Source organism: Equus asinus, chromosome 7 (genome assembly GCF_041296235.1).
Source record: "Equus asinus isolate D_3611 breed Donkey chromosome 7, EquAss-T2T_v2, whole genome shotgun sequence".
Taxonomy (NCBI): Eukaryota; Metazoa; Chordata; class Mammalia; order Perissodactyla; family Equidae; genus Equus; species Equus asinus.
Genome location: NC_091796.1, coordinates 81,797,153 through 81,820,538, shown reverse-complemented (window position 1 = coordinate 81,820,538; position 23,386 = coordinate 81,797,153). Strand labels below are relative to the sequence as shown.

General features: G+C 52.2%; 1 protein-coding gene across 10 annotated transcripts in view; it reads right to left on the bottom strand.

The window, feature by feature from the left end:
- Positions 1-22,202, bottom strand: part of PAPLN (papilin, proteoglycan like sulfated glycoprotein) — an 87,133-nt gene extending 64,931 nt beyond the window's left edge. For 5 of the 10 annotated variants that reach the window (XR_011504662.1, XR_011504663.1, XR_011504664.1 and 2 more), the window contains exons 1-11: positions 20,974-21,035; positions 19,238-19,297; positions 6,141-6,256; positions 5,201-5,261; positions 4,770-4,872; positions 3,279-3,409; positions 2,318-2,441; positions 1,764-1,844; positions 1,500-1,672; positions 1,259-1,382; positions 727-853 (exon numbers count right to left, since the gene is read on the bottom strand). Coding sequence is in view for 7 of the 10 variants with exons in the window: in XM_014835629.3 (XP_014691115.3) it covers positions 727-853; positions 1,259-1,382; positions 1,500-1,672; positions 1,764-1,844; positions 2,318-2,441; positions 3,279-3,409; positions 4,770-4,872; positions 5,201-5,261; positions 6,141-6,256; positions 19,238-19,291 (1,094 nt within the window). In the remaining 3 variants the exon portion in view is untranslated. The other 5 variants (XM_070513959.1, XM_070513958.1, XM_070513961.1 and 2 more) reach the window with 5 other exon arrangements.
- Positions 22,203-23,386: the final 1,184 nt, after the last annotated feature.

Below are 23,386 nucleotides of genomic sequence, written 5' to 3'. Positions count from 1 at the left end.
ACATCCTTCTGTTTCCTTCTCACCAGGTTCCCTGTTACCCCCAGCCAGACTCCACTCCCCTCAGGTCTGACCTTATTGGAGACATCTCCCAGAGGGGCTGTGCTCAACCATGTGTGAAGTGGCACCGCCTGGCCCAGAGGACCCGAGGAAAGGGCAGCCGCCATGGCACCGTGCAAAGCCAGGCCCACCACCAGCCTGCAAGACCAGCTGCCACCAAGGCCACAAGGGTGGAGGGACTGCACCAGTGCTGCAGAGAGCCTGTGGCCTGCAGATTACCTGTTCCCGCACACACGCTGGGCCTCAGCTAGGCACCACGCCCTGGGCTGGTACAGGTAAGAGGTCCTTTGTGCATGAACAAAGGCATTGCCGATGCCCATAGGCCCTTTGGCCCAATCCCTGGCCTCAGCATCTGCTGAGCCAAGGCCCCCACCGGCTCAGACAGATGGGGCCTCCAGTACCTTCCCCAACACTCCTGCCACCAGCCTGGACATTCTGGGCACTGAGTGGGCACACAGGGTGGACAATGTAGCCCTGGGCATCAAGCTCAGGCCCCTCCCCAGCCTCCCGCAGTGACAGCTGCCTCCTCCCCACTCCAGCCACAGCTGTGGGGAACCCTGGGTCACCCAACCTCTTTGCTCAACGCCTAAAGCAGCCTAGGGACACCGCTCCCTTCCCACCCAAGAGTTTGGGCCCTGCCCTGGGTGGAGGGGCTGGCAAAGGCCTCACCGCTTGGTCTGCGGGCAAGGGTGAGGGCTGCAGGGGCGGCGGTCAGCCGGCCGCAGCTGGTGCTGGCACATGTGGTCAGGGTAGGCCTCGTTGTCGAAGGTGCAGAAGACCAGGCGGGACTGGTGACCTGCAGAGGCACGGCCACCACAGGCAGCCAGTCAGTGAACATTCACCAGAGGCACCTCTGGGCCCTGCACCATTCTGGACACATCCCACGTGTCATCTTGATTAAGCCTCAAATGATTTCAGGAAACTGAGGCTCAGAGTTTTATCTACGGGCGATGGAGCCCTGCTCTGACACCTGGTCGTCGGCTCCAGGCCAGGCCTCCACTGCCAATGGAGTACCGTCTCCTCTGAGATGCCACCGCCTCACAGAAGCCCTCTGTGTTTCTCTTAGCTTAGGCAGCAGCCCTTCATGGAGTTCCCCAACCCCCGGGTTTCCCCAAGGTGACCCCCATGACGCACAGATGTCTCATCCACTGTCCACCTCCCCCGCAGGGCTGGAGCCCCGAGCCACCCCGGGTCCCCTCACCTCCGTCACACTCAGCGCTGCAGTCGCTCCAGGAGCCGTGGCTCCAGCTGAAGCCGGGCCGGGGGGCGCCCCAGGGCAGGTGGTACTCGTAGCGCACACCAGGGTTGGGCTCTTGGCTGATGAGCTGTGCAGGAGGGTCCTGGTGGGGCCTACCGGCTTTGCCCCGCAGCCCTCCTACCGACCTTGGGCCAGAGGTGCCCCCCACTGGCCTCAGAGGCCCTCTCCCACCCACCACGCTCACCTCAATGACCAGGGGCTCTGAGGTGGGACCGCGCGTGTGCAGCCGCTCAGGCGCCAGGTCCCCCTCGGCGCCGCGCTCGTAGTGCAGGAAGGTGCTGGCCACTGGCAGGACCCGTGCACCTTCGACCGTCCAGTGCCCGTTGAGGTAGTACTGTCCACGGATGTTCTTCACCGCTGTGTGGAGGGAGCCCCCGTCAGCAACCAGGGCAGGACCCACCGCCCCACCGCCGCCGCAAACTCGCGCAGGACCCCACGGAGCTCTCACCCAGGAAATTCCTGCTGGCAGCTGCCTCCTCAATGAGGACACTGGTGGCCCCCATGGGAACTATGAGGATCTGGTTGTAGCCTGAGGGGGCAGAGATGCTCTGGGACCACCCAAGCCACAGGAAGGAGCGGCCTGAGGATGCTAAGTGCCCGGCAGCACAGAGGGGGTCAGGGAAGGGCCAGTAGGACACAGGGAGCGCTGGGCTGTTTGGGGAAGAGTGTTCCTGAAGGAGGAAACAGCTTTACAAAGGTCAGGGTGAGGGGCAGGCTGGGGCACCCAAAGTGACCGGGAGGGGGAGGGGATGATGGGGGAAGGGCCGAGAAGGGCATCCAGGTGGCAGCAGTATGAGATGAGACTGGATAAGAGGGTCCTAACCAGCGTGGTCCATGGGCTCCTGGGAAAGGGTTTGGCCTCCACCCTGAGGCATGACCTGAGTGTCAGATCAGACCCTCTCAGCACCATGAGGGGGACTCAGCCAGTGCAGGAGACAGGCAGGGAAGGGACAAGCCACAGACGGTTGTGTCAACTGTCTATGGACCCCCGGAGGACCCCACCTCTGCTGAGGTCATTGGCCTCAAAGGTGCCTGTGACAGGGTAGCAGGTCGTGCCGTCACCCCCACACTGCAGACACTTGTCCTCCTGCTTGGACGAGTCTAGGTTGTAGTCACAGCCAACAACCTGCCAGGCAGAGATGGGCGACAGACAGGAGAGACAAGAGGGAGTCACGGACACACCAGGACTCAAACCCTGGTGGCCTGGCCAGGTCAGGGAGGGGTAACTACTCATTAGCCGTTGAACAGTAAACATCCACCTGAGTAAACCTTGGACCCGGCCTGAGGCTGACAAGCCGCCTTTTAGCTGCTCAGCACCCTTCTCCCCTTCTCTGGCAACAACACCTGATTTTCCTTTGGGGGCCACCTCTCTCCCAGAATTTGGCTAGAGCTCTCCAACAGTGGGTTTGGGCACATCAGTGGGTTGTACGCCTTGCTCAGAGAGGGTGGTCCAGGGGGAGCCCAAGCCAAGTCAGAGGCAACCCCAGGTCACTGGAACTCCTTGGAATGGGGCGCTCTTTCCCGGGGAGTCGCCAGGCTGGGATGGCTCATTGTGGAGCTGCTGGTGGCCACCTTCACACCCCAGGGAAGACACTGCCTGATCCTAAGGCTGACCCAGAGGAGAAGAGAGCCAAGAGGCCAAAGAGACATTTCTAGCAGCATTGTTCAGGCACTGCAGCCAGCCAGCCAGCCCAGCCCTCAATGGCTTTTTTTCTTTTTTTGCTGAAGTCAGTTTTAGTTGGGTTTCTGTAACTTGCCCCCCAGGGCAGTTGCCCTTATCGTGGGCTAGAGTTTCCCAAGGGCAAAGGTAAGAGGGTCATAGGCATCTGTGATGTAAGGCACCTTAGAACCTAGTCTTGAAAAGACATCAAGCTCCTGAGAGCCACTGGCCCTGCTGGTGCAGGACAGGGAGACATCCTGCATAAGCCCTGAGCCAGCCCCCCAGGTGGGGGGCCCAACTCACCCGGCAGCTGCCCTCCACACAGACGTCCCGTTTGCCCGGCTCACAGGGCGTCCCGTCTACCACGGCCTCCTTGTGTTTGTAGTAGAAGCTCTCCCCCTCGGGAATGCAGTTCAGTTCACACTTGTTTGGGGCTGGGGCAGGCAAGAGGGGAAAGCTGAGGTCCCCAGCGAGGGTCAGCCTACCCTAGGGCAGGGGCCAGAAGCATCCAGTGGCTGGGAGAGAGCCCTTGCAGCAGCCCCCCAAGTGGCTCAGAATCCCACCCCATCTCAGGGAGAAGGTCTGTCTCGGCATTGTCTATAGTAGCTGGAATGTTACCAATCTTCTACCCTTTAAGGAAATTACTGTCTATCGATAGAAATTATGTATGTTGACTATGCTGTTAAGAATGATTATGAAGACTATCTAGTTATATGGGAAGATGCTTATAACACAAAATGCAAAATGGAACTATGTAATTACAAATACGTAAACATAGAAAATGATGTAGAAAAGGCCAGAAGGAAATGCTAGCAGTGATCCCATGAAAGAGGTGGGGTTGAGGTCATTTTTTTCTTGTTTTAACTTGTATATCTATCTAAATATTATATACACATTGTTTAAACAGCCCCAAAGTTCTAACAGTGTTGTAATCATCTCCACAGCAAACACGGCATCCCTCTGCTACCCTTTCCTCTGTGTTCTGATTTTTCTATAATATGGATATATTTCAATCATTTTCAGCATACGCTCACCTTGGGATCCAGGAGGAGCAATGAATGCCAAAGGCCCACTGGGGCCACCCCACCCCGCCAAGACCCATCCCCCCCACCCCACAGCACACACAGGATATAAAAGTTCATTGATTTGGAATGCGGCGTGCCAGAGAGTTTCCAGGAGTCATTTGCAGGGAGCAGGGAAAACTAATACTCGGGCAGTACTAAGGTATCTTCTGTATGTCTTAACTACATACAAGTTAGTGTTTCTTCCTTGAACTGCATTTATTGCTCTAAAAATTAACGACCTACACCCTCCTGAAAGTTCCCCGTGGCATGCCCTGCGGCCCCAGAGACCCCGAGTAAAGGGCCTTCGCTCTGCGGAGCAAGGTGGCGCGTCCTGCAGTCTGCGCAAACCCGGCGCCAGCCGCGCCCCGCCCCCCGCGCGCCCCCCACCGACACAATCCCCCTCCCCGCCGCCCCCCCGCGTCGACCCTGCGCAGCAGGAGGCATGCTACGGGGAGCCGGCGAAACACATGGGGCTCCGAGCGGCGTAGACACGGACACGGCTTTGTTTGAAATGTGTACAAAGGGAGAAAAGGATGGAAAGACCTCAAAATGACCACCAGTGTTGTGTTGCCGTGGGCACGTGCTGGGGGCACTGGTGATTTTTTAAAATCTGACAAAGCGCCTACAATACGGTAATAAAAATTGAGACGAAAAATCTGTGTGTAAAAGAGATCCCAAAACGATGCGGAGCCGGGGAGCAGAGCGCGGCGTCGGGCCCCGGGCGCCTTACCCCGATAGTAGGGCAGCCACCTGTACCGCCGGCCCTGGAACTCGCGGCCGTCGAACTCCGCGCACTGCTCGGCCCGGAAGTCCCGGGCGCCCTCGGGGCAGCTCTGTGGGGTGGAGGGCAAGGGAGGGAGTCCACCACCCGGGTCTGCCCCTCCCTTCCGGGTCCCGGTCCCCTCCTCCCCCGCTCTCCTAGCTCCGGGAGTCGGAGCCGGCCCCCAGGGCTCCCGTGCGCTCCGCTCCAGGTGCGGGGGCTCCGGGCCGCGCGAGGAGAGGCTGTCCCTGCAGGTGCGGGGGCAGGAAGGGGCTCCCGTAGGCCCGGCTAACCGAGGGGCCTGGGTGGGGTGGCTGGAGCTACAGGAAGGCGGCGCCCGGGGCGGGATGTCAGCCGGATGGTGCGTCCTGGAAGCTGGTGCCCCCCACAGTGGGCTTTACCTCGGTGCGGCAAGAGCGGTGGTTCCGGGCCGGGCCCACGCAGCTGGAGCCCCCATCTCCCCTGCAAGACGAGATCATCGGGAAGACCCGAACCCCCGCGACCCAGCAGCCCCTGACCCCTCCTGGGGTCTCCCGCAGGTGGGCACAGGGGGGCCAAGGTGAGGAGGGGGTGCCCGCCCTTATCTGTTCCCTCAGGTGGGTACGGTGAGCCCCATGTTTATCCCAGAGAAGCAAGACTGGGAATTCTAACTACCCAGGAGTCTAACTTGGGGCCATTCTGCCTCTGAAAGCAAATTTCCAGAGAAGACCCAAATTCTGCCCCTGGAGATAAAATAAGATGCAATAAATACCCACCTGGGGGGGTAATTCAGTCACTTAAGGAGTCAATGAGTCTAAGGGGCTAAGAAGAACGTCTCACCTCTCTTCCTCCTCACACAGGTTCTCAGGAATAGTGAGCTACACCCGCTAACAGGCAAGGTGTCATCAGCCCTTCTTTTGTGCCCACCCCTCTATAGCACCTGTCAGAGTGCAGGGCACACAGTAGGTGCTTAATAAGTCACTTGACATGGGAAACACGTATACTTGACAAAGAGGCTGTGTCAGGTTAGGAATTATGGGTTGAAGGTTATTCATTAATTCGACAAGAATTTACGGCACCTGCCACATGCCAGGCTCTGCATTAGGAGCCGGAGACCCAGGGGTAGATGAGGCAGGGATGGCTCCAGCTCCTCCAAAATGAGGTAGATTGCGGAAATCAGAGTGTTCATATGGGGGAAATAACTTGATTTCAAATACTCCATCGCTGCTGCTCCCAGAACAAATCTATTGCATGGTGGCTTCTGCCCGTGGGGCCCGGTGCTGGCGCTGGATTCCCAGCCCAGGACCCAGCAGACTCCCTCGCATCTCTTTTAACAAGTTGGCCCATTCCAGCCTCCCCTACCTCTGAGAGTAGCAGGGGCGCTCCCGGAAGCTGACGCCCCCTCCGCAGGTCCGGCTGCAGGGGCTCCAGTTGCCCCAGAGACCCCAGGTGTCGCTCTGCTGCCTCAGCTGGGGAGCCTGGAGGAGAAGATGGGCTCAGGAGCGTGAGTCAGCACTCGGAGCCCCAACCAGGGCACTCAGAGGCTCACCCGAGGGCCCCCTGCCCAAAAGGGGCCTGGGATTCTCCCTGCTAGAGCCAGCCCCTCAAGACTCAGCAGCACGCCAGGCACCCTGAACACACTCATTTACACAACTATCCAGCTTTCACCATAAGCAGCTGCAAGCCAGGCCTGGAGGAAAGCGGAAGGCAGCCAGGAAAAGTCTGGAGTTCCAGGGGCCACCTGGGGGCAGAACCCTACAGCCAGGGGCAGTGCACAGGGCCGGGCATTTGTGGGTTACCACTGATGTAGGGGCCCTAAAAGAAGGGAAGCAACACAGGACAGAGGCACGGCAGATGATGAGGGGCACCCACTCTGCTTCTCGCTTAGGAGCTGCCTGACTCTGGGCCAGTCACCTAAGCTGGCTCTGCCGTGGTTCTCTCATCTGTCAAGGTAGCCACCACCAGCAGCTCCTGCTATTTGCCAGGCATGCTGGGGAAACTGCCAGGCTGGGGGCAGAGACTTTCTCCCCAGACAAGGATATGCACTGGCCTGTGCAGAGTCTGGTTTGAGAACTGAGAAGTCTGCAAACGTTCCCCTGCATGGGAGCCATGGGTCAGCAGAGGGCGCCCTTCCAGGAGGGATATATAAAAGGGTGGGGAGGTAGGTAGGGCTCCATCCTTGCAGGGAATGTCACCCACAGGCAGCGCCATGCTTCCCCAGGGTGTAGAGTGGAGTAGCCACACCAGGCCTTGTTGCACCTGCTTCTGCTCTGTGTGCTGACCTCATTTCTGAAGTTTCTGTAGCTCTGGCCTATTAAACTAGGAATTTAATCTAATCCTCTGGGGTGGGGGGAGGGGGGCTATCAATCTGTGGCAGAGACTCCCAGGAGTCCTCCAGTATCCATCCTCCCCTTCTCCCATTGTGAGAGAACCCTTGACTCTTAGCTAGGTACCTGGCTACCTCTCTAAAAGTTCGTTTCCCAGACTTCCTGCAGCTGACGGTGGCTGTGTGTCTAAGTTCTCATCAGTGAGATGTAAATAAAAGTGTTGGGCAGCAGCCTCTGGTAGTCTCCTTAATAGATAGCTTGCATGCATGTGCATTTGTCCTTTTTCTTCTTCCTGCTATACTCTTTCCTGCTGGTTGGAAAGCAGATGTGATGGCTGGGATGAGAGCAGCCTTCTAGACTAGGAGGTGACCTTCAGTCAGCAAAAACAGAAGGACCCCAGAGCCTGGAGGACTTTGTGAGACCAAACATCCCTGGACTTCTGACCTCTGGGTGTTTATGTGAGAGAGGGGTCAAGTCTCTCTTGTTGAAGGAGACTTGCTGAAGGACTGTTATTTGGGACTCTGGAACAGGCATATAACCCTAATGGATAGAGGTTCCCACCGGAAAGATCTGACGCCCTGCAGCTGGCATGAGAACTCCATGCGCTACACACATGTTCTCTCATCTAACCATCGGAACAACCCGACAGACCCAGTGCATGGATAAGAAAAGTGAGGCAGAGAGAGAGGGGAGCCACACAGGAACAAGTGGACACAATAGCCGGTCAGCTTCACCCCGGGCCTCTGCTCTCGGGCTGGGCTATGTTCCCACCTACCTCACCGGGGCAATCAAATGAGACACTAGATGAGTCCTAATACTAGACGAGCTGGACAAACGTTGGACCTTACTTCCAGTTTTGCCAGCAGGCAGGAGTACTGGAAATATGTCCTGTTGCTGGCAGGGGACTTTATTTTAGGGCATCACCACATGAGAATCCCTAGGAAAAAAATTACTCCCATTTTCCAGAGCAGGCACTTAAGTCCTAATGCAGAAAAGCAAGACCTTCCTCCCTCTGTGAGCCTCCTGCAACTTCACGGGCTCTCAGGTGAGGGTGGACGGTTATGGCCCACAGATTCCTCACAGCTCATTTCTCACACGCCTGGTGCCACGTCTAGTATCCTTGTTTATGGCAGAGCCAGAACCCTGAATCAGAACAAAGCAACTAAATTTGCTGAGCCACACACAAAACCGAGAGGGAGGGGCCGGCCAGACCAAAGGTCTTAGCTTTCACTCTTCACATCACCTACTCCTTCGTTCTAACCAGGACAAAATCGCCAAGCTTTTGAAAACCAGTGAACCAGAATATCAAAGTGTTCTTCCAATGAAATTGAAACTGAAATTTACTTGGATCAAGTTCCTATTTTATTTAATTTTTTTAAAGATTGGCACCTGAGCTAACAACTGTTGTCAATTTTGTTTTTTGTTTCCTTCTTCTCCTCCCCAAAGTCCCCCGGTACATAGTTGTATATTTTAGTTGTGAGGGCCTCTGGTTGTGGCATGTGGGATGCCGCCTCAGCGTGGCCTGATGAGTGGTGCCCTGTCCGCACCCAGGATCCGAACCAGCAAAACCCTGGGCCACCTAAGCGGAGTGCGCGAACTTAACCACTCAGCCATGGGGCGGGACCCTCAAGTTCCTATCTTAAAATAGAAGATATTGAGTGTCAGGGGTGGAGGGTGACTTTCCAGGGATGACCAGCATCCAACCTCCCACACCCCCCAGACACACACAGCCTCATGACATTATAAGCATTCTGAATGGCCCACAGGGACTGCTGCCTTCTCATCCTGCCAGTGTCGGCCTGGTTACTAATTACCCTCTGACCAAGGCCTGTCTGGATGTCAGTCTCGGCTCCAGAAGCACGGCAACCTGAGCCTCCTCAGTCCACCCTTCCCTGGGACTGGGCTGGTCTTACTGGTGTAGGCAAGGCCACGAGGTGCACCCCTGTCACCCAGTCACCTAGTGGCCAGCAAGATAAAGTGGGAGGAGGACTGGCCTGAACAGAGGCCCTCTGTGCACTGAGCTTTACAAACATCCCCTTGCCTCTCACAGCCAGCACCTTTGAGGCAGGCATCTACTCGCCTGGGGCCACGAGCAGGCAGGATTGAGGGACCTAGTCTGCCAGATCCTAGAGCTGTGCCTTGTCCGTGTGGAAATTAATAAAAGATACCTTAACTAAATTGGAGTCAGGAAGGCCTTTAGGGGAACTCTCTTGCCGTAGAATACATTTCAGTTACACCAAACAGGAAGAGAGGGGCCCTTGCATCTTCCACAGAAGTACAGCTGCTTTACTGCTGAAGGAAGATTTCTCTGCCCACTCGGCAACAGCCCAGCCAATGAGAAACATCGCAGCGCAGCCAATGAGAAACACCGCAGCGCAGCCAATGAGAAACATCACAGCACAGCCAATGAGAAACATCGCAGCGCAGCCAATGAGAAACATCGCAGCGCAGCCAATGAGAAACATCGCAGCACAGCCAATGAGAAACATCGCAGCGCAGCCAAGAGAAGCCACTGCCCCCCTGAACTGCCACTTTACCCCAGTGGACTTTCCTTAGAACAGCCCCTCCCTACTCTCCCCACAGGAGCTAAACCAAATTGGAAGACCGGGCTCTAAAGTTAGGCAAAATGAATGGTATGTCTATTTACTTTGGTACCTGGAGGCTTCTGGATACACACAAAGCTCTAAAATCACCTCACTACAAGATACCTGGTCTAAATTAGCCCAAACAACTGAAAAACGGAGGGAGAGCAAAACGGCTTCTGAAAACTGACGTTTCCCTCCCCATTCTTCTTTGTCTCAGGCGCCATCATGTTTGTCTTCCCAGACTCCTTTGTCTCAGACTCTGCCCCGGCAGCCATCTTGTGGCCAGGCTCCACCCCTGATGCCATCTTCCTCTCTTCCCCTCTGCGAAAACCTGCTTCAAGAATCGGCCGTTGGGGCCAGCCCTGTGTCCAAGTGGTTATGTTCACATGCTCCGCTTTGGCGACCCAGGGTTTTGCTGGTTTGGATCCTGGGCGTGGACAAGGCACCACTGATCAGGCCATGCTGAGGTGGCATTCCACATGCCCCAACTAGAAGGACCCACAACTAAAAATATACAACTATGTACCGGGGGCTTTGGAGAGAAAAAGGAAAAATAAAATCTTAAAAAAAAAAAAATCAGGCCCTCTGAGATGCAGGGATGCCTCAGCATCCTCAAGGCAATCAACGTGATACACCAGATCAACAAAATGAAGAATAAAAATCACATGATCATCTCAATAGATGCAGAGAAAGCTTTGGACAAGATACAACATCCATTTATGATAAAAACTGAATAAAATGGGTATAGAAGGAAAGTACCTCAACATAATAAAGGACCCATATGACAAACCCACAGCTAACATCATACTCAACAGTGAAAAACTGAAAGCTATCCCTCTAAGAACAGGAACCCGACAAGGAAGCCCACTGTCACCACTCTTCTTTAACATAGTATTGGAAGTCCTAGCCAGAGCCATCAGGCAAGGAAAAGTAATAAAAGGGATGTAAAGTGGAAAGGAAGAAGTGAAACTCACTATTTGCAGATGACAGGATTTCATATATAGAAAACCCTAAAGAATCCACCAAAAACATATTAGCAATAATAAACAAACACAGTAAAGTTGCAGGATACAAACTCAACACACAAAAATCAGTTGCATTTCTATACACTAACAACGAAAATAGCAGAAAGAGGAATTATGAATACAGTCCCATTTACAATACAATGAAAAGAATAAAACACCTACAAATAAATTTAACCAAAGAGGAGAAAGACCTATACACTGAAAACTATAAAACATTGAAAGAAATCGAAGATGACACAAAGAAATGGAAAGATACTCTGTGCTCATGACTTGGAAGAATTAACATAACTAAAATGTCCATACTTCCTAAAGCAATCTACAGATTCAATGCAATCCTTACCAAAATCCCAATGATATTTTTCTCAGAAATAGAACAAAGAATCTTTAAATTTATATGGAACAACAAAAGACTCCAAATAGCCAACCAATCCTGAGAAAAAAGAACAAAGCTGGAGGTATCACACTCCCTGATTTCAAAAATACTACAAAGCTATAGTAACCAAAACGGCATGGTACTGGCACAAAAACAGGCACACAGATCAATGGAACAGAATCGAGAGCCCAGAAATAACCCTGAACATCTATGGACAGCTGATTTTCAACAAGGGAGAAAGAACATACAGTGGAGAAAGGAAAGTCTCTTCAATAAATGGTGTTGGGAAAACTAAACAGCTACATGCAAAAGAATGAAAGTAGACCATTATCCTATGCCATACACAAAAATTAACTCAAAATGGATTAAAGACTTGAATGTAAGACCTGAAACCATGAAACTTCTAGAAGAAAACATAGGCTCTTTGACATCTGTCTTAGCAGCATCTTTTCGAAAACCATGTCTCACAAGGCAAGGGAAACAAAAAATAAACAAATGGGACTACATCAGACTAAAAAGCTCCTGCACAGCAAAGGAAACGATCACAAATGAAAAGACAACCTAACAACTGGGAGAAGACATTTGCAAACCAAATATCTGATAAGGGGTTAATATTAAAAATATATAAAGAACTCATACAACTCAACAACAAAGAAACAAACAACCCAATTAAAAAATGGGCAAAGGATCTGAACATTTTTCCAAAGAAGATATACAGATGGCCAACAGGCACATGAGAAGATGTTCAACATCACTAATTATTAGGGGTATGCAAATCAAACCTACAATGAGATATCACCTCACACCCATCAGAATGGCTATAATTAACAAGACAGGAAACAGCAAGTGTTGGAGAGGGCGTGGAGAGAAGGGAACCCTCATACACTGCTGGTGGGAGTGCAAACTGGTGCAGCCGCTATGGAAAACAGTATGGAGATTCCTCAAAAAATTAAGAATAGAACTAGCATATGATCCAGCTGTTCCACTTCTGGGTATCTATCCAATGAACACAAAAACACGAATGTGTAAAGACAACTGCACCCCTATGTTTACTGCAGCATTATTCACAATAGCCAAGCCTTGGAAACAAGCTAAGTGCCCATCAAGGGATGAATGGATAAAGAAGACGTGGCATATATACACAATGGAATACTACTCAGCCATAAAAACAAGTGAAATCTTGCCATTTGCGTCGACATGGATGGACCTTGAGAATATTATGCTAAGCGAAATAAGTCAGACAGAGAAAGTCAAATACCATGATCTCACTCATAAGGAGAAGAGAAGAACAACAACAACAACAACAAACAAACACATAGATACAGAGATTAGATTGGTGGTTACCAGAGGGGAAGGGAGGTGGGGGGAGGGCGGAAGGGGTGAGAGGGCTCACGTGTGCAGTGACGGATGGTAATTAGTCTTTGGATGTGCACATGATGTAATCTACACAGAAATCGAAATATGCTGATGTACAACTGAAATTTATACAATGATCTAAAGCAATGTTAGCTTGAGAAAAAAACAGTCAGACCCTCTGAGGATTCAAATGCTAAGTCCTAATTCCTAAGTTAAGTGGAGCAAATAAACAACTAGAAAGAAAATTGTAAATAGCAGTTACCCTAGACTTTTGATAACAGACAAAATGACTCCAAATACAGCTCTAAAAGGATTCTCACAGCATGCAAATAAAAGTTTTTAGTAAAAGACTTTCGCCATCTGAACAAGGAACCTTTCTTTAGTCCATCTGCCAGAAATACAACTTGCATCCAACTCTTGAGTTTTGTACCGAGACATGGCTAAAAGTTTAAAATGAAATCTATGTCTACGTGTCTATGTATGTATGTATGTACGTATCTTATAGAGATGTGATATTTTTCTACCTCCAGATGGCGTTGAGAGAATTGATTTGTAAAAACCTCTATTTAATTGGCTTGAAATTAAGCACTTATAAATTAAGTATTCCTAAATCTCAGAAACATAATAGAAACTAATTTAAATGCTTTTCAGGTTCACGTGATCTAGGATTAATCTTTAGTAAATAAAAGCTAGCTTAAGGTTGTCCGTATAAATAAAAAACGGGCATGTCTTCAGACTTTTTAGTATTGGGTGTAGTGAAAATGTACAATTTTTTCCTCCGCCTGAGTGTACTAGTCATGTAGGTTCATGCCGTCTCTGTTACAAAATTTGTCAGCAAGAAAGTAACTTGAGATGATGGTTGACTATTTAACGTCTAATCCTAGCATGACTGTTAAAAGTAAGTAATTAACATAAATATAAATAAGATCGAAGTTCATACTAAGTTAAACTAAACAATGGAGAGTCACTGAATACCTAAATCATTTTCCAAACAAGATAAAATACTGAAACACTAATTATTGAACATAGGTTTAGTAACAAAAGATTTTATTCCCTCTCCTTGTAAAAAGAGAGAGAGTACACTAATTAGGCTTATTTGGTGTGTCGAGTTATATGAGAAGCATGGTTGAATAAGTGATAATAAGCCTTTTTAAGTTATAGTGTATGGATGAATATTACTAAAAAGTGTTCTAGAAATCATATAAAATTCCTAAACATCTGATATGTCCTAATATAATGTTATTACCTGTAATCCTAGTTACTATCTAAAATGTATAGGATAAAAATACCCAAATTTTATTGTCAATTGTATTTACCCATTGCCTTTTTTTTTTTTTTGGAATATTAGCCCTGAGCGAACATCTGCCAGTCCTCCTCTTTTTGCTGAGCAAGACTGGCCCTGAGCTAACATCCATGGCCATCTTCCTCTACTTTATACGTGGGACGCCTACCACAGCATGGCGTGCCAAGCAGTGCCATGTCCGCACCCAGGATCCGAATGGGCGAACCCCAGGCCACCAAAGCGGAACATGCGAACTTAACCGCTGCGCCACCAGGCCAGCCCCAACCCTATTGCCTTTTTAAAAAGTTTTTTTGTTAGTTATAGACAGTTATTGTTTTACTTTGATGCTTTTACAAATATGCTTCCTTTGCAAAGAGATTGATGAAAGAACCTGACGAGTACTCTGGGTGCAGGCTTGATAACTTTAAGTTCATAACACTAACCTGGGTGGGAGCTTGTGGAACTGGAGTGAAGGAATGATTGCTTTGATGCTTTATTTTCCAGGTGTAAAGGACCCCTTTTTCTCCTCTCCTTGAAGCTGTCTGTAACTTACAGCAATTTGGTAGAGTATATCTTTGCAACAAGGGTTAAAACATTTCTTTTTCTCTCCACCTGATCCATCCAGAATTCGGAAACTCTTAAGTATTCTTTTCATGACAATACACGTTTTTGCATGGGCTCATGAAGGTCTGTTCTCCTTGTAACAAAACACAGTTGGAAACACTGGCTATTTTACCACGACTTGGACTAGAATGTTATATTCAAGAAAGATGTCCATAGACTCAGACGTGACCAGACAGCTTTCAGTTACTGCTTGAAAAATCAGCCTAGAAGCTCGCTTACAAGGTTTCAGCCAAACAATCTTTTAAAAAAGCTTTTATGGTCAATCACTATTCTTGCTGCATTTATATAAATAATCAGGCCAAGTTTAATACAAACAAATTAGTTTTACTATGATTATCATTATTTAAAACTAGAGATTATTGTGGAGAGAGAAATTATGCTTGCACCTTTGTAGATACTAAATTCTAGTCCTATTGTCTTCAAGGTTTTGTTATATACCTGTAACCTGGACTGGATCCTGAATTATTCCTGTTTCCTTAAAGGTCTGGCTATGATACTCCAAACTGACGTTTCCAATTTTACTGCCCTTAAAATCTCCTTGGAAGGGACTATCCCCACCCAGGTGACAGCCAAACCTCAGGGACTCGAGCCTTGGGTACACATCTCACAGCTGAAAAGGCTCCACCTGACATCTGGTCCTGACCCAACACCGGAGACCTCAAATCAAACTGACCAGGAAGAGAAGCAGCTGACATGTGAGGCGACAGCTTTCCTGACATGACTGGACCAGGCCTGTACACCCTCTGCCCACTGTTGTTTCTTTACTTTCTCCCTCCCTCTCCTAGAAGGACAATGCCCTTGTTTGCATTTCCCAATCCCTTGCAAAAGGGGGAAACCTCTGTTTGCTGAATTTGCCATCAGAAACCTCGGTCTGTTCAAGACAGTAATGACCCCTTAGTTCACCCTATAAGTACTGTCACTGGGACTCCAGATGCTGTTGTTTATCTAAATTGATCTGCCAGCCCATCCTACCGACTCGGGGTACTAAGCCCACTTAAACTTGCTCCTTGCTTTACTCTAACCCAGCCTTGGGAGGGGAAAACAAGATCTTTTGAATATTTGCATGAAAAATTCTGTGGGGTCACCAATGTAACCCAGGCCGTCTGTAAATTTCTTGTTATATCCATATATCTAGGCAACCTCTTGGTATGTGACAACATAGTATCTGAGCCTTGGTCATATAATGCTAACACCCCTATGCCGATGAATGAGTCTATAGATTATGCTTGGGCAGCTCGTTGCCTTGACAGCTGAAGACTACAAGGACAGTGTACCCTGGCTGTACTCACTGTCCTGTTCTCTTTGCAAAACCAGAGACCTCTCATTGGTCTCTCCCATCAAATCCCCATAGTTGCTCTAAACAAGAGCTTCCAGGAGGCGTACATGACTCAGTTTGCCTCCATGGGACGAGCTTCCTTCCCATGGATCGGAGCAAGTACCAATCAACAAGTGATCGAGAAGCTCTCTCTGACACTAGAAGAGTTGGCTAACTCCACAGCCAAAACAACTTAAGCTCAGCAACGATTGCTTAACTCACTGGCCAAGGTAGGTTTGGATAATGGTATAGCCCTTGATTATCTACTTGCTGAGCAAGGAGGTGTCTGTGCAGTGGGAAACACCTCCTCTTGCTCATAAATGCCTCTGGGGAAGTGGAAACCCAATTATGTAAGATTAGTGAGAAAGCACACTGGCTACAACAAATTTCACCTACCAATCCACTGTCTTGATTTGTTCAGCTGGTTACCTTCAGGTGTGGGCTCCTGGTTTAGAACCATCCTGTAATCTGGGCTCATAGTTTGCTCTTAATCTTACTCTGTATACTTATTGTGAAGTTATGTACCTACTGCTTGTTGAACCTCTGTAAAAATGACGTGCCCGAAAAAGTGATGTTAGCTCAACAATTTGAAATGATTTCCAACGCCTACGACCTCAGACAACTATAGACTTTGAATAGGAAATGCATGAGAGTTCTCCTCCTAACCTGCCTGTTTGCTCAAATGTGGCCTAGATGGTTTTCACCCACTATGCACCTTCCCTCCAATGTGGGACACAACAACCAGGAAAGGTCCTTCTTGGCACCAAGGGACAAGACCACTACATGCAGAGACCTGACTGTTAAGCAGTGATGCTTTTGGAGAAAGATCTTGATCAAAAGGGGAAATGTAGAAATTAATAAAAGAAAGAAACCTTTACTAAATTGGAGTCAGGAAGCTTTCATGCCCTAGCCTACATCACCAGTTACAGCAAACAGGAAGAGACCTATCCTTCCATCTTGGACAGGAAGTAAAACTACTACTGAAGGAAGATTTCTCTTGCCGCCTGGCAACAGCCCAGCCAATGAGAAATGCTGCAGCTCAGCCAATGAGAAGCCTCTGGGTCCCTGATCTGTTACTTTTCCCCCAAGGGACTTTTATTTAGAACAGCTCCTTCCTATTTCCCCCTTTTCTCTATAAAAGCAGCTCCCCTCCTTTGTTTTCTGGATTTGCCTATGGTTTGCCACAGCATGCACATCTCCAAATTGCAATTATTTTGGCTATTCCCAAATAAATTCATTTTGAGGATAAAACAGGCAAATTTGCTTTTTCAAGTTGACATGCACCAGCCCACGCTGTCTGAGGAAAGAAAGCACATTCAGCCAGCAACAGCACAGGCAAGCTTTGTTCCTCTGTAATTACCCAAACTATGAGCTGCAGGATGGTGTGAAGCCAGAATGAGCTAGTCCAGTCCACCTCACCCTGGACCTGTCCTCACCTGCCTCTTGCTGCTCTCAGCACCCCACCCACTCCTCCAACTCCCACCTGCGGCAACTCAGGAGCCCCCTTTCTGCTGCACTGTTCCCAGGGGATCAGCTGCCCACTGTGCATATGTGTGTGTGTGTGTGTGAGAGAGAGAAGGAGAGAGACAGAGAGAGAGAAAGAAACAGAGAGAGACAGAGAGAGAGAGAGAAGGAAGGGAAGCGGAGGCTAGGGGATGGGAAGCCCCCTCAGGAACCCTCCGCCTGACCAGCCTGGGGTTGGGGGGCCAGAGGAGTGTGGTGGCACCTCTGCTTTATTCCTCCTTAATCATCTACTCGTTCTGTTCAAGCCGATCCCTGTCAGCACTGAGGACCATCCTGAGAAGTGCTGGGGGATGCGGCGGGGGGTGGCAACCGAGCTGTGAGCCGTGGCCACGCCCCCCGCCCCCCAACAAGCAGGGTGCTGGGAGGAGATTCTCAGCCCGGCCAGGCCAGGCCCAGCCCGTGGAGGCTCACACACTTGGAGTAGGGGGCAGGAGAAGGCTCCTCAGGTATTTCTAAGGGAGAAAGCAGCCAAAGGACCAGGGCGCTGTGTAAACCTTGACTCATTTCATCTGCACGGCAACCTGTGGGAGGGCATTATTACCGCAAATTAAAGGAATCTAAGGCCTGGTGATATGCTAAGGGTCACCCAGCTGTTAAGGGGCAGCTGTGGGATTTCATCCTGGGGTCTTGGCGCCACGGCTCCCGCACCTGAACTGCGGCCTCCAGACAACCAGGCACCAGGAAGAAGCCTGTGCCAAGGACCTCAGAGTGTGGCACTTAGGGAGGGCCATGGCCAGCTGAGGTGACGTGGGAAGCCAGCAGGTGGTAGAAAGGACATGAGGAAGGAGGGCTCTAGCTCACCCACCTGTGCCCATGCTGGATCCATGGGGCTTTGGAGGAGTGCCTGCTGCCCACCACTACCATCTGTCCCTGCCTGCCCGTCGTGGCCCTTCCCCTCCTCCACTCACATCTCCACGGGGCCATTGCCCCCACCCTCCCCAAGCAGCAGACAGTTTGGAACCTGCAACCTGCATCTCCTGCCTGCCTCACAGAGGGCTGGGAGGGCTGAGGGTCTCCCCTGGGGAGAGCTCTCCAGGGGCAGGACAGGGCCTGGCTGCCTCTGTGCCCTCCATCCTGTCCACGCCAGGAGAAGCTTGGCAGGAGGGGCCTCCAGGACCAAGCCCAGCTCTGCAGACCCTCCCCTTCCCAAAGGTGGGCCCTGTGGTCTAGAAGATTCTCTGAATATCCTCAGGACCCAGGAATGATCTCCAGGGACCCCCATCCTATGGGCCCCTGTTCATGAAACAGCTACTCTGCCAGTTACCTTCCCGTGTCCACTCTGTAAATTTGCACAAATGCAGTAGCTACTAGCTGCATGTGGCTAATCTAAGTTAATTAAAATCAAATCAAATCAAACTCAGTTCCTCAGTTGCACTAACCACATTTCATGTGCTCAATAGCCGCGTGAACCCAGGGTCTATCTTATTGGACAGCACAGATACAGAACATTTCTGTCATCTCAGAAAGCACTATTGGACAGCCCTGCTCTAGATGCTAACCCCACATGGGGGGGAATGACTGGACCCCAAATCTCGAAGCCCAAATAGCCCAGCTGAGGGCAGCTGAGTTTGGGCCCGAGTAGGCGTCTGGGGGGATGGTCCACCTGGCTGCACCTTGGCTGGTGCAATCATTGTCCCCGCCCCTCCTTCCAACCTGGAAGACCACCCCAGGGAGGGGGTTCTGCAGCATTACCGTCCACCCAGCACCTTCAGAAGGGGGAGGGCTCTGGGAAGTTGCCATTCCTGCAAACTGTGCCCCCGCAGCCTGCCCGGCACGCCCCTTTTTTGAGAGAGCTGGGGGATGCGCGGGCAGGGCGAGGTGTCGCCCCCTCCCACCCCATCTTCCCATCATTGGTCCTCTCCTGGGGATGTCACCGTCACTGCTGCCGCCTGGGGCTCCAGCAGTCAGGGGGCTCCAGCAGTCAGGGGGCTCCAGCCGGCGGCAGGTCGGCTCCTCCCGGGTCCTGAGCCCGAGCGTCCTCCCGGCCGAGCCCCTCGCGCCGTCCTCCCCAGCAGGCTCCTCCCGGGGCCGGGCAGGGTCGCACTCACCGAGGACCCGGGCGCCGGGGCCAGCAGCAGGGGCACGAACAGGAGCAGCCGCATCTCGGCCTGCGGGAGAGACGGGGTGAGCGGCGCGGCGGGCCCCTCCCGCCTCGTGGCCCACGGGTGGCCCGGGGAACAGCAGAGGGAGGGAACGCCGCGGGGCGCCGCTCACACGCGCAGGGGAGAAAAAGCCCGTGTAAACTGGCTTCCAAAAGTTCAGGAGTCACTTCTTTCAGGGCTTCAGAGACTTAAAAAAAGAGGGCAATTGAAAACACTTCCTTGTTGAAAGCAGGGAGTTCAGAATCAAAGCTATCAGACTCGCTGTTTAAATTCAGCAAGAGATTCCTTTTTTAAAAGCCATTATACCAGTTGTTTAAAAACTCGTTATTTTTTTTCCTAAAGTCTCTGAAGACACTTTTAAAACTCAACTCAAATGCTTTTAAAATGTTAATTGTATCTTACTTTATAACCCACGCCAGCATTTCTCTGCTGGGGAAGTTCCACCAGCAGGCTCCATAAGCAGTGTGGTGTGTGTAAACAGAGTGCCTGCGTGGAGTTCGGTGTGTGCATGCATGTCCTGCGTGCACGTGCAGTGTGGACAGTGTCTGAGTGCAGTCCGGTGTGTGTGTGCGTTGTGTGTGCACGAGTGTACATGTGTTGGAGAATGACATAAGCAATGTGCCCCGTTCAGTACAAAACATTAAACAAGTACTGACTTGTATGCTTAAATTTAAAAACCTATATTTTACCGATGTTCTCTTTAATTTTTTTTAAGAATAAAATGACTTCAGTTTACAAGGACGAAACAACATACGTAAGTCGAGTTCGGCAGAATGTAACCTAGCACATTTAACCACGTACACGCTCTGCTAATTTAGCACCAGCAGTGATTCATTTGGTTCTTAAATTTTCGCCATCAAATCAGAGGTTCCCGGGGCGCGGGGGCGAGGGAGGCAGTGCGCTGCCTCCCCGCCGCCCCCTCCGGGGAGAGCCGCGTGCGGGAGGGGAGGCGGCCTCACCGCCGGAGCCCCGTTCTAGGGCTGATGACGGACGTAAGCGACAGGCGATGCTTCTCTAAAGGAGAGACTGAGGACAGGAGCGAAGAACTTCACTTAAAACTGCGACCGCAGGCGCGCGGCGATTTGCCGGGGACCCGCGCCTGGCATCCCTGCGCGCCGCACCCAGCAGACGCGGGGGCGGCCGAGGCCGGCGGGACACCCTTCTCCGTCCGTCCCCCAGGCGAGGATCTTCCCCGCGCCCGCCCCGCCCGAGGAGGCGCCCCCACCCCGGCACCGGCTCCGCACCATCCCACCCTCCCGGGGAGCGCGCCCGTGGCCCTACGGCGGGAACGTGGCGCTTCGGCCGCGAGGCGCGGGCGAGGGCAGGTGCGGCCCCGCGGGGAGGGAGCGCGCTCGGTCTCCGGGCCCCGCGCCTGGGCGGCGTCCGGCCGAGGGAAAGACCGAGGAGGCGGGGGCGGCGGCGCGGGGCCGCCCGGGTCGCGTCCGTCCGCCCGGCACCGTCCCCCGCGGCTCCCGGCGTTTTCCTGCCGAGGGCGCGCGGTGCGGAGCGCGGGCTGGCGCTGCGCCCCCCTCGGCGGGCAGAGCCGCAGGCGGCGTCTCCTCCGGGCCCCCCTTCCTCCGACTCTGCTCTCCCTCCCTGCGAGCCGGGTGGGGAAGAATTCCTGCAGCAGCCCCTGGGCGGCCCCGCCCCGCCGCTGGGTTCCTGTCCCCGCGCCTTCCTACCTGTCCCCGGAGCTGCAGGGCGCGCAGTACGCAGTGCCGCTCCGTCGGCGCCCGCCCCCGCCCCCGCCCCAGCCCCAGCCTGGGAGGTCCGCCCTGCAGCCCGGAACGCCAGCGGAGGTTGGACTTTCTCTCCCCGCTGCTGGCTGGCTTCCTCCCCGCCCCATCTCCCCCCACCCAGCCCTGCTGACACCCACCCCCAATCGCGGCAGGACGACAGTGCCCGGGTGGAGAGGCCCCACAGTGACCGGTGATGCCTAGGGCCTCCATCTCCTTGGGTGTGTGCCAAGGCATGGTCTGTCCTCCCGCCCCATCTCTCTTCTCTTGGGCCGGCACCAGACATCTCTCCAGTCCCAATTCCTCTGCGCCCCAGCCTTCCAGTTCGGTGCCATCCCCGCTCCACGCCCACCTTACGTACGACACGCCTCTGTGTCCAGCGGAAGGCTTGTCTTCCACACCTGACGTCTATACTGCTGCCGCGGCTGAGTTTTTCCACACACGTGCTGCTGTTTGCCACCTCCCAGTCAGCTTGGGGCCCAGAATGCACTCTCCAAACCCCCTCTACCTTTCCAACTCCTACTCACCCGTCAAGACCCTGGTCAAAAGTCACCTTCTCTAGAAGCCTTCCGCACACCATAGCAGGCAGAGCTGGTGGCCCCTGCTCCTCAGTCTCTGTCCCTGTCTGCTGTAGTCCTGCGGTGTGTCACACTGGGACTCTGAGTCTCCCTGACTCAGTTGTGAGGTCCCTGAGAGTGACGCTTGCATCTTATTGCCTCTGCCCAGGGCACTAGTTGGGATCAAGTTAGGGGCTCAGTAAATACGACAAATTTAATTTCCTTTCCTAGTTGACCTTTTTTTCAACCAAGGCACTCCTTGCCTGCCATCCCTTTTTTGGAACTGGAATTCACCTATCCCTGGGAAAACAGCACTGGCCCTGGGGCACATGAGAGGTGGGGAGGTCACAGGCTGGTCCCTTTCCCCCATCCTCTTCTGCCCCTTGTCTACTCCCAGCCGTGGGTCATTTCTCCCCTGGCCTCCACCGGGGCAGAGAAAAGTCACCAGCGGGGAGCTTGCCCCCCGTTCAGACCCCCGGCTCCTGCAGCTCTTCTCTCCGGGCTGATGCTCAGACAAAATGCTTATTAAACAAAGGCATTTTGATTCTGGCCCATTTCTCACCCATCAAGGAGGAGCAGAGGAAGCAGCAGCTGTATGGAGCCCTGGGGACTTGTGTGAATACTTAGGCAAAGATAAAGCTTGGCAGGGAAGGGAGTGGAATTACCCAAAACCTCTCTAGAAAAGGAAAAATAGTTTCTTCCGTTCAGAAAGCCTCGCTCCCTGCCCCCACCAGCCCGGAATTTTCTGAGCTTGGTCAAAGGTCCCCCTCTAAGTGGAGGAAGCCTGCGAGAGGGGCTGTGTGTGTGTGTGTGGGGGGGGGGGGGGGTGGCGCAGCCAAGGCACCTTCCTGACTTGTTTCTGTTTTTTTTCCGTGATCCCTTCTTCTCAGACACCAGGCGGTGATTTCTTACTCCCCACCCCAGCTGCGAAGCCGGCCCAGAGGTTGGGGAGGTAGGAGCCACACAGGGTTAAAGGGCAGCCTTGGACCCGCCAGCAGTTACTGGCGTAGGCAAGTATTTCTCCTCTTCAAGCCTGGCGTCCTCACCGCTACCTCAGAGGGGACATGGTGAGACAGTGCCCAGAACATAATTGCTGCACAAAAAAAATGGTGGTTTAGAAAGAAGATTCAGGAAATAGTGTAAGACCGTCTCTCCCTTTGTGAACTCCCTTCTGCATGGGCCCTTGGGTGCTCGCCGGCTGCACCAGAGACTTCATGCTTGGGGCGCTGGGGGGCCGGGAGGCAGAAGGAGCAGAGCCCTTGGAGGCAGACAGACTTGGGTTGGGAACCTGCCAGGTGAATGTCAGCAAATCGTGTCACCTCCTTAAGCGTCAACTTGCTCACTTGCGCCTCACACAGCGGGGCCGTGGGGGGGGGGGGGGCGGTGGTGGTGGTAACTGGCTTCTATAAAGCTCCCCTAGGTGCTCAATAAAAGTTACAGTGGTCCCCCCCTGTCCCCGGGGCTACCTTCCAAGACCCCCAGTGGATGCTTGAAACCACAGATAGTACCGAACCCTATACATACTATTTTTTCCTATACATACATACCTATGATAAAGTTTAATTTATAAATTAGGCCAGTAAGAGATTAACAACAATAACTAATAATAGAACAATTATAACAATATTCTGTAATAAAAGTTCTATGAATGTGGTCTCTCTCTGTCAAAATATCTTATGGTGCTCACCCTTTTTCTTCTTGTGATGATGGAGATGATACAATGCCTATGTGACGAGATGAAGTGAGGTGATGACGTAGGCATTGTGATGTAGCGTCAGGCTACTATTGACCTTCTGACGACA